The sequence below is a fragment of the Mustela putorius genome, unplaced genomic scaffold, assembly GCF_011764305.1.
Source record: "Mustela putorius furo isolate JIRA1106 unplaced genomic scaffold, ASM1176430v1.1 tig00000596_pilon_pilon_pilon, whole genome shotgun sequence".
NCBI lineage: Eukaryota > Metazoa > Chordata > Mammalia > Carnivora > Mustelidae > Mustela > Mustela putorius.
In genome coordinates, this window is record NW_025421428.1 from 11,885,086 (window position 1) to 11,894,913 (window position 9,828).

Here is a 9,828-nt window from a genome sequence, read left to right on the forward strand (position 1 = left end):
GAATATGGAGGTACATCCGGCCCCAGGGTTTCCGCTGAGACTGTGGGCCTGGGGAAGGAAATGCAGGTCAGGGAGGCCTACTAGTAACTAGTAACTAGTAACTAGTAGAGCTAGTAGAGCTGCAATAGAGACAGGTTCCCCCACCTGGTGGCCCCCACCCCCAGCCCCTCTGCTTCTCGGGTCCTGTCCCCAACATTCCTGCTCCCCAGGCACCTCTCACCCACTAGGGGTTCTGCCCCTCAGACCTTCCTGCCAGGCCCTGCCTGAGCTCACCATCTCCCTGCAGCCTCAGAAGTCCCAGGCGGGGGCCCTGAGCCAGAAGGTGCAGGCCCTGGAGGAGACGGTCGCATCCAGAGAGCGCCGGGTCACTGAGGCGGCCCAGACTCTCCAGGCCACGGCCCGGGCCGTGCTGCGCAAGATCGAGCCCTTCACACAGGTGGGCTCCTATCCTTTGAGGCAGGCATCCGGGGGGCTGTCCCGAGGGTGTCCTGGAGTCGGGGGTGGGGGGAGGGGAAGGGCCAAGACCAGAAATTGTCACTGCCGACCCTCCAGTGCCTCCCGCCTGCAGCGCCGCCTGCCAAGCCTCTCTCTTCTCCCTCAGCTCCGCCAGGAGGCCAGAGACGCCCTGACCCAGGCTTCCTCATCCGTCCAGGCGGCCACAGTGACTGTCACAGGAGCCAGGACCCTGCTGGCCGACCTGGAAGGTACGCATGCCTTGCCAAGCCTGAGGCTTCTTGAGGCACAAATGCCTGTGACCACCACCCGGACTTCTGCCTCAGCCAGGCCGGTGTGGCCCTGGGGACAAGAGGGGGGCAGAAGTCTGGTTGTGGGGACATAAGTCAAAGATCCCGTTCCCTGCCCCACCCCAGCCAGGACCTCTCCCGTGGCCACTGGTCTTGCCCTCACACGCCGCTCTCTGGCATCTCGCCTACATGGCCATCAGCCATCAGACCACACCCGTGAGGGCCGAGAGGATCTGATGCCCTCAGCCGTCTGCACCTGGTCTAGTCTGCTCTGACCGGGGTCCTGTCACCTGGTACAAACACCTACCACGTCCGGGGCTCAGCTGGGGCCACGGGGAAGGAGACAGACTTCTCTTGAGAAAGGGGTATGGTTGATGCCAGTCCAGGTCTCCTCGAGCTCTAGGAAAATGAAGCTGAGTGGCCCCATTTTATAGATGTGTAGACCAAGGAAAGGGATTGACGACTGTCCCTGGGTCAGAGGTGCGCTGAAGAGAAGCTGTCCAGTGTTAGGGTTCTCCAGCTCCCTGTCCCCCTCCAGAGAGAAGCCCCCTCACCCTTTATCTATGACTCCGCCCAGTGAACTAGGTAAGGCAGGAACACAGGCAGACCCAGAGGCCCCTTGGGGTTTGAGACTGGGAGTCAGGCTCTGCGTTCCCCTCAGCTCCGAGGACTTCCTCCCCAACTCCATCGCTGCCGCTGAGAGATGTGGCTCCAGCCTTGGCCTCCTGCCCCCTGAGGCAGAGGGCGAGCTGGCCGGTGCTTCCGGTTCTCTAGGTTTCTCTGTGGTGGGAGGCCTGGCCACCCACTGACCGGGGACTTCCAATGGGGGCCGTGGCCATGAGTACTTGCCTCTGAGTCGCGTTCAGTAAATTCTGTGATGGAATATTAGGACTAGATGGAATATAATAGGACTTCTGGGAATAGGCATATAATTAGGACTAGATGGAATATTAGGACTTCTGAACATTAAAATCTTAAGGCTTATTAAAGCCACCTGCTGCAGCCCCCTCGGCGGGCAGGGGGCTCCTCCGCCCTCTGCTTCCCTACTTCCAGCAACATGAGCTCACCAGCCCACGAGCTATCGCCTTCTCGCTGGGGGACGTACTGCGTGGAAATCTGCCTCCTTGGTGCAGTACCTCCGTCCACGTGAGGACTCATCTCAAACTGCTAACCCTGGGCTAATGTCCCCATTCCTACCCCTTTTCAGAGACACCCCCTCTCACCACCAGTCGGTCTGTGCTCAGTGGATATTTAGAATGAAAGGAAAATTCATTGAATATGGTACAGCTTTCCCCAAGGGGGTGGCCTTGGGGCCTTTAGCCCAAGACCACCAGTCGGTTTGTGTTCAGATAAGTTTAGGAAATGTTGCTACTGTAGTGCCCTCCCGAGGCCATACAGTGCATACTTTATGATATTAAAGGTCCTGAGAAGTCCTGTAACAAAGAAACCTGGTTCTCTTTCTTTAAGTTTGACGTTTCCTCCTGATGTTTAGTAACACCCTGTGGAGTTAGCACTCCATGGAGTGCATTTTAAGAAACATCAACTTCATGTACGAGAAACTAAAGTAGATCTAATTTCTCTGTTATCTTCATGGAAAATTACATGACATTCTGCCTTCGATGGCTTGATTCATTTTAAAATCTAACTATTGTTAGAACTCCCAATTTCCCTTCAAATTTTATCCGAAAGAAAAGGAAAAAGTCTTTCTTCTTTACAGAGGGAAGCCACTTCTTATTAGGTAAAAAAACCTATGCAAATCATAATACTTCGCTTTTTGTCTTGGCTGCTAGGAAGCTCAGAGGTGAACAGAGCATTTAGTGCCTGAGATGTCATTATCCTAATTTTCTGGCCCTTCGCACTCCTCTCCTTCCCTCCTCATCCCCGCCCCCCCTCAGTTGCATATGGTCCTTGGTTTTTCACTTCAGTGGTCCAGTTGTTGACGTACCTGTCACTGTCACTATAAGCTGCTTCAAAGCCTTTTTAGACATAAGGGAGGTACAGAGAAAGAGCTGAATGGATTTTCTGGGTACTGAGGTGTGGCTCCCCATCCAGTCCCAACCCCAGCCCAGGTATCAGCCGTGTAATCTCATGATTTTTAACAAACACCACGATATAACATGAATCTTTAAATTCACTGAACAGTGCATGTTACTCATTCCTCGCTTGTTTCCCAAAAGAGCTTCCAGAGGTTTCCTGTAGATCTCCTGCCCTCAGCACCTCCCTCACGTTGTCTGGGGACCACACGCAGTGGCTGCCTGGCAGGCTCTCAGGGCAGGGGCCACCCTCCTGACACTGCCTCCCTCGGGTTTGCAGGAATGAAGCGGCAGTTTCCGCAGCCCAGGGACCAGGCCGCGCTGGGGAGGAAGGCAGGTGTCGTCAGCGACAGGCTCCTCGTAGACTTGAAGAAGAAGACCAAGCAGGCGGAGAGGATGCTGGGAAACGCAGCGTCTGTCTCCTCCAGTGCCAAGAAGAAGGGCAGGGAAGCCGAGCTGTTGGCCAAGGACAGTGCTAAGGTCAGGGCCATGGGTGTGACGATGTCCCTGCCTTCTGGGCCTGTGGGAGGACGGTCCTGGAAGAAATGCCCCTTCTGTAGGTGAAACGGGGTCCCCACAGATCTGCCCCCATCCGCGTAGACCATGCTGAATGCTCCGCACTTACCGAGGGCTCAGGGGCCCCAGGCCAGTGACCCTGGTGATTCCTCAAGAAGTAGGTGTCACTGTTGTCACTGGCGTCCTGGGTGTGGACCCCGAGGCCCAGTCCGGGTGACCAGGACTCTCACCGACGTCTGTTTGGCTTTACTCCCCCAAACCTCTAAGCTCTTATTTTTTAATTGGGGCCAAAGTCCAGACTGTGCGTCCCTCTAGCCCGCCGCTGCCTCTGCGCGTGTCGCCCGCGTCCAGTCCGTGTTTGTGAAATGAACGAATGACCTGGGGCTCACACTGACGACTGCTCGGCATCACGGCCGTCGGTGCCCTTTCCTTCTGAAAGGACTCAGTGCGCTCACCCTCTCCCCGCTCTGCTGCTGCCCACCCCCCAGCTCGCCAAGGCCCTGCTCAGGGAGGGCAAGCAGGAGCACCGCCGGGCAGGCCGGCTCTCCAGCCAGACGCGGGCGATGTTCCGACAAGTCTCCCGGCAGGTGCTCACCTCGCAGGCCCGCAGACGGGAGCTGGAGGACGCAGGGCAGGTACGTGTGCCGAGACCCCCAACCCCAACTCCCGTTTCCTCCTGGCCCCCGAGCCAGCAGAGAGCCGGTCAAGCTTTCCCTCCCGCCCTAGATGGGTGCCAGGCTGAATTCCTTGGAACGGCAGATCCGAGAATCGCGTGCCTCCCTGGAGAGGGACGTCCAGGCCTTGTCGGAGCTGCTCTCCAGGCTGGGTAAGGAGACCCTTGGGTCCCTGGAGCACCCCCAGGAGCTTCTGTGAGGCCCAGTCCTAGAGAAGCTTTCCTCCTCACCCCCAGATAACCACGGTCCCCCCTCCTCAGCCACAAGCATTTGAAATAGCCCCAGGCTGTCCTGCAAGGTAGGGCTGATGTCACTGTGCCCCTCCAGGGGCCGCTAGTCTGGTGTTGCGGGGGTGGACGGGGGACACAGAAAACTCAGCAGACGAAACACCTGTGGGGACCACAGGAGCAGACGGGCTCTGTGTGGCTGAGGGTTTCAGAGGAGGAGAGAGAATGTCAGAGGAGCAAGGATGGCCTCGAGACTCAGACGTGGGTCTGGAATCAGACCAAGACTCAAGTCTGGTGCTTTCCCTTCCCTGGCTGTGGGACCTTGGGAAAACCACTGTGCCTCTCTGAGCCTCAGTTCCCTCATCTGTAAAATGAACGTAAGCACCAGCGTCATGTAAAAAGTGCTTGCCACCTGCGTGGTGAGAGCCGGTGAGCAGCAGCTCTCGGGGAGGAGCCTCACGGGGAGGAGCCTCAGGAAGGAGGCCTCTCAGATGAAGGGGAGAGCATCCCGCAAGGCCTGGAGGCCGCAGAGCAGGGCGGGGGAGGGGAGAGCACCCTGTAAGGCCCCGAGGCCGCAGAGCAGGGCGGGGGAGCGGAGGACAGTAGCCGTGCATTTTCCAAAACCGTGGTAACATGCATGCAACATAAAATTGGCCATTTTAACCATCTTCAGGCACACAGTTCAGAGGCATTGAGTACATTCACACGTGGCGCAGCTGTCCCTGCCATCTGTCTCCAGAACTTTCAAACCAAAACACCGTACCCATTAGACACAGACTCCCTATGCCCCAGCCCCTGGCGCCCCCACCTGGGACCTCTTTGGTCTCTGTGAACTTGACACTCCAGGGACCTCATGTCCCTGTGTACTTCTGTGACTGGCTTCTGCCCCTTAGTGTCACGTCCTCAGGGTCACCTACATAACAGCACACATGTGGCCTCATTACTAATAAGGGGAAGAATCACCATGTTCCACGTCATGTTTGCATGCCAGGCCCTAAGCTTTGCATGCTCGTGATCTGGAATGCTCTGCTTGGGAGGCAAGGACCCGGATTCTCTTGTCGTCTTGTGGACAGGCAGTCTGAGGCACAGAGTTTAAGTGATGTGCCCGGGGCCCCATGGCCAGTCAGTGGGGAAACTGAGGTTTGCACACAGGTCTGACGGATTCGGGGTGCCCACTGGTAGCCACTGGTCTGTTCCTGACGCCAAGGACTCAGAGCACTGGCCACATTGCTGTCCGGTGCTGTGCCTGAGTTGGGGGCGCAGGCGTGAGCAGCCCCCAGAGGGCCCTGCCTGGGGGCCCCCACAGTGCAGGTGGAGTGTGGCTACAAGCTGAACCTGCATCTCGAAGGCCAGGTAGTTGGGGCCTCCCCGTGGTTGGGGTCTTTGCTGGGAGCGGGATCTGCCCAGGCCAGCAGTGCTCAGCTTCCCGATGCCTCCTCCTGCCCACCGCCCCCCCATGCCCTCAACTGCCTGCCCTCTGACCTCCACCTTCGTTGCCCAGGAAATTTGGGGGCTCAGGGGAGCTCTGGCCCCAGTGGGATCCTGTGGGATTAGAAGCCATTTAGAACTTACTTCCCCATCCCCAATGGCTGAACCTCATCTTCCTGTGAAATGTCACCCATAAATGAGAAGGTGACAAGGGCCAGACGGGGGAGACAGCCCGTGGATTCCATGCCACCACTACCACCACCAAGTTCAAGTGTGGGCACCGGGCCCCGCCTCCTTGTTTTAGCTTCCATGAGGCTCTGGGAAATACTGAACTCCAAGAAACAGAGTTAACCCATGCTGGGCCAGGAGGAGACCCCTGGTGCCTGCTTACAGGAGTCCGCAGCCCCTCCTGCCCCCTCCGCTTCCGCAGCTCTTATTCTAATGCCAGGGGCACTGCTTTTTACCCCAGTGGCCGTCCGCGTCTTGGCACAGGAGGCATCTTTTTTTTTTTTTTTTTTTTTTTTTAAGATTTTATTTATTTATTTATTTAACAGAGACCACAAGTAGGCAGAGAGACAGGCAGAGAGAGGAAGCAGCTCTCCGCCAAGCAGAGAGCCCCATGTGGGGCTCGATCCCAGGACCCTGGGATCATGACCCGAGCTGAAGGCAGAGGCTTTAACTCACTGTGCCACACAGGTGCCCCCAGGAGGCATCTTTAAATGCGTGTTCTCGGCAAATCGGCATGGAGCCGTGGGGACCTTGTGCCACACATGGCTTTGGGAAATGGGCTCAGGACCCACGCGGGGAGTTCTTTCTATCAATAACAGTAGTACCCACGACAAAAAGGAACCGTTGCCCAGTGCTGCCTAGGGGGAAAGTTCCAGAGTCTTCATGTGCACCCCCTGGGGTGCCCAAGACCAGACACACTGCCTTCTCTGTCCCTTGCTTTCCTGGCAGATCGTGGGCAGTCAGAATCCTGGAAGGTCTGGGCCTCCAGAGGTCTCGGGGGAGGGCCCTGAATGGACGCTGGGGCCTGCAGGAGAGCTGGTCTCTGCTGAGGCTGTCCGTGCCCCTCTGCAGGGTCGCTGGACACCCATCAGGCCCCAGCCCAGGCCCTGAACGAGACCCAATGGGCACTGGAGCGCCTGAGGCTGCAGCTGAGCCCGCCGGGGGCCCTGCAGGGGAAACTGAGGCTGCTGCAACAGGAGTCGGAGCAGCAGGAGCTGCAGATCCAGAGCTTCGAGAACGACCTCGCTGAGATCCGTGCCGACAAGCAGAACCTGGAGGCCATTCTGCATAGCCTGCCCCAGAGCTGTGCCAGCTGGCAGTGAGGGCCGCCCAGGACACCCCCCCACCACCAACACTGTGGCCCTGGCCGGGGCAGGCACATGCACCCCACAGGTGCAGCCCTGTAGACACACCTCCCCGGAGCCTGCAGCTGTGTGCCCACCCCAAAGGAATACTCATGTGGCCTTCCCAGTCCACAGCCACGCCCCCTCCATGCCCGCCAGAGTTCGTGTACGTACACAGTTCGCCCGGGCAGGCACTCCCAGGCCATGATGTGTACACATGCACACCCCAGTGTCAGGAACACATGCACACCTTGTGGGGACACGCCTGTGTGCACGAGGCACACACTTTCGCCAGTTCCTCTGTGCATGTACACGTTCTGCTCAGTCCACAGCCAGTTCCTGGGCACTAAGTCTGCCGTATGCCCTCTGGATGCTGGTGGGGGGAGGTATGTTGATTACCCTCTGGCACCACCACGCTCACTCTTGCTCCTGAAGGCAAGGACCTAAGCAGAGTTGGTGCCAGAGAGGCTGAGGGGGCCTCTGCAGGGGTCCAGGCTGGGCTGGGCAGGAGCCGCAGCCACTGGCCCCAGAGCGGCCCGATGTCCAGCAGCAGGTCATCCCAGGACACCTGTCCGTCGCCCACTCTGCACAGCTGAGGGACCAGGCAGACCAAGAGATAGAAGATCGTCGGCAGCAGTCTGGGGCAGGGGAGCTTGAGGCCCAGGGACCCCTAGGGCCAGGGTGTGGCCTCCTCAGCCCACCAGGAGGATGGCCCAGCCCTGCATGGTTATCACTGGTTTCCTGGAATGCTTGGTCTCGGGATCCTGGGAGTCGCCTGCCCCGGGCCCAGTGCTCCTTTCAGCTTGTGGCCTAGCCAGAGAGCTGAGCCTCAAGGGCCTTAGCAGGCCTGGGTCAGGGGGACTAGGGTGCTGGGGGAGCTCCCAAGACCCCTGTCAGCCTTTGGTTGACACTGGCCCTGAGGTCCTGTGGCCGCACTTGCCACCTGGGAGGTCCCTGCTGGGTGTGGCAGCCTGGCTGTGGCCCCAGTCTGTCATGCTGGGGAGCCCCCTGTGCTCAGGCCCCCTGCCAGGCTCTGCCAAGGATTCCTGGCATTTCCTCCCTGAGCTCCGCCCCATTCCCGGGGCCCTCTTCCCACCGACAACAGGCCCTGGGCCCCGGGACCCCGGACCCACGCTCCAGGAGCCCACCTCCCCTCCCGGGGCTCTTCCTCCTGCAGACAGAGGGGGCGGGGTGGACAGGCAGCAACATGGACCGGTTCTGTTTAATGTGAAAATAAAGGACCCCTTTACTAGCTGGGTGGCATGCTTGTGGTCATCTCCCGCTGGTTGGAAGCAGGGGCCCCGGCTGTGGGTGCGGACTCACTGTCCTGGCATGTGGGTGGAGGAATGCTCAGTGATCTCTTGGTCCACGTGCAGTAGCAGGAAGGTGGCAGAAGTGGAGCTCACTGGATTTGCCAGGGTCTTCCCGTGGGGGCTTGGCTGGGGTCCGGCGGCCACAGGCACCCGCTGTCCCACCTCTGCTCCGGGGGTTTTGTCAGGCAAAGCCTAGGAGAGCACGAGGGGCCCTTGGCTGGCCTCTGGTTCAGGCCGGAGACAGGGAAGCAGGACACGGTGAACTCAAAATCAAGTGTCCCCCCGCTCAGAAAGGGACACCAATGAGAAGAAGGAGGCCTTTGGGCCAGACCTTAAAGGGCGGGGAGTCAGAGGGAACATTCCAGGCAGGAGGGTGGGCAATAGCTCAGGGTTCACAGGGTGGGGGCCTGGCCAGCACAGATCACCCAGAAACCCAGGTTGTGTGGGTAGGATGGACTATGGAACGTGGGCAGTCTAAGCTCTTGGCCACAGAGTCTGAAGGCCTTTCAAGTTGGTATAATTAAAAAGGGGAGTTTGTTGGGAGGACGTGGGAGGCTCTCCTAGAATCCTGGGATGGGGACCTCCGGGGACTCTCCTGTCCCCTCCCTCCTGCCCCGCCCCTTCCCTCTGCCCCCCACCCCCATGTTTGCTTCTGTCTCCTACCTCCCCACCCTGCGCGCAGAGCAGCTCTTTTTGCTCTTCCTGAGCGTGATGGAGAGGATGCCCACGCCCCCGGACCCTAGACCCATTTCATCAGTCAAACCCAGAGACAAGTTTGAAACTGTCCTGATTACCACCCCCCCCCCCACACCAAAAGACAGACCCAGCTTGGGCCAGGGCCCCCAATTCCTAGTCAGAAGAGCAGTACAAAGCCATATACGGAGAGCTTGTCTGTATCCTCTCCAGATCTGTTGGGGGAGAGCATTCCGAGAAAGAGGCCAGTTCCTCCACAGACAATCTGAAAGCCAAGGCCACGGCGAGTGAGGGGTGTGTGTGTGTGTGTGTATAACGTGGTGGATACCAATGACCAGGGAGTGACTGGGTAGATAGGAGAGGAAGGACGGGGGGCGGGAGGCTGGTGCTCTGCAGGGGCTTGGATGATTGGTGTCTAGTATAGTAAGGGCCAAGGAGACCAAGGTTCTTGGCAGACCCCAGGATAGATCGAGCCTGATGCCCTCCAGACCCTCTTCCTCAACACCCAGTTTCTGTGCTGATAGAGGCACACAGCCATTCTGATGCCTGCTCTTGGCATTGAAGCCCTATCCACTCAAGCTGTGGGGTTCAGCAAAGCCCAGTGTCGTCATCCCAGTGGGGTGGGGATGTGCAGCCCAGGCCTCTTCTCCATTCCATGGTGACGTACCTCAGGCTTGACATCTCATGACTCATGCAGTCCGGTCATGCCTGGTGTGTGCAGAACCACTCTGGCCCCAGAGGTGGGGCTGTGCTGGGTGGAATGTGGCAGCTGTTGAACATCTGGTTAGCAATGCAGCCCAGCAGCTGAGCACTGGAAGGTGGGGTGGCCGGCCACCACAACCAACCAAG

At 58.7% G+C, this 9,828-nt stretch overlaps 1 protein-coding gene across 2 annotated transcripts in view; it reads left to right on the forward strand.

Annotated features, from left to right (window-relative positions):
* LAMC3 (laminin subunit gamma 3) overlaps nt 1–8,225 on the forward strand; it is a 56,104-nt gene extending 47,879 nt beyond the window's left edge. For both annotated transcript variants that reach the window (XM_045082607.1, XM_045082608.1), the window contains 6 exons: nt 287–436; nt 602–704; nt 3,057–3,256; nt 3,781–3,927; nt 4,019–4,118; nt 6,702–8,225. In XM_045082607.1, the coding sequence (XP_044938542.1) occupies nt 287–436; nt 602–704; nt 3,057–3,256; nt 3,781–3,927; nt 4,019–4,118; nt 6,702–6,952 (951 nt within the window). In that variant the 3' untranslated portion in view covers nt 6,953–8,225. The remainder of the gene's footprint in view (nt 1–286; nt 437–601; nt 705–3,056; nt 3,257–3,780; nt 3,928–4,018; nt 4,119–6,701) is intronic.
* Nucleotides 8,226–9,828: the final 1,603 nt, after the last annotated feature.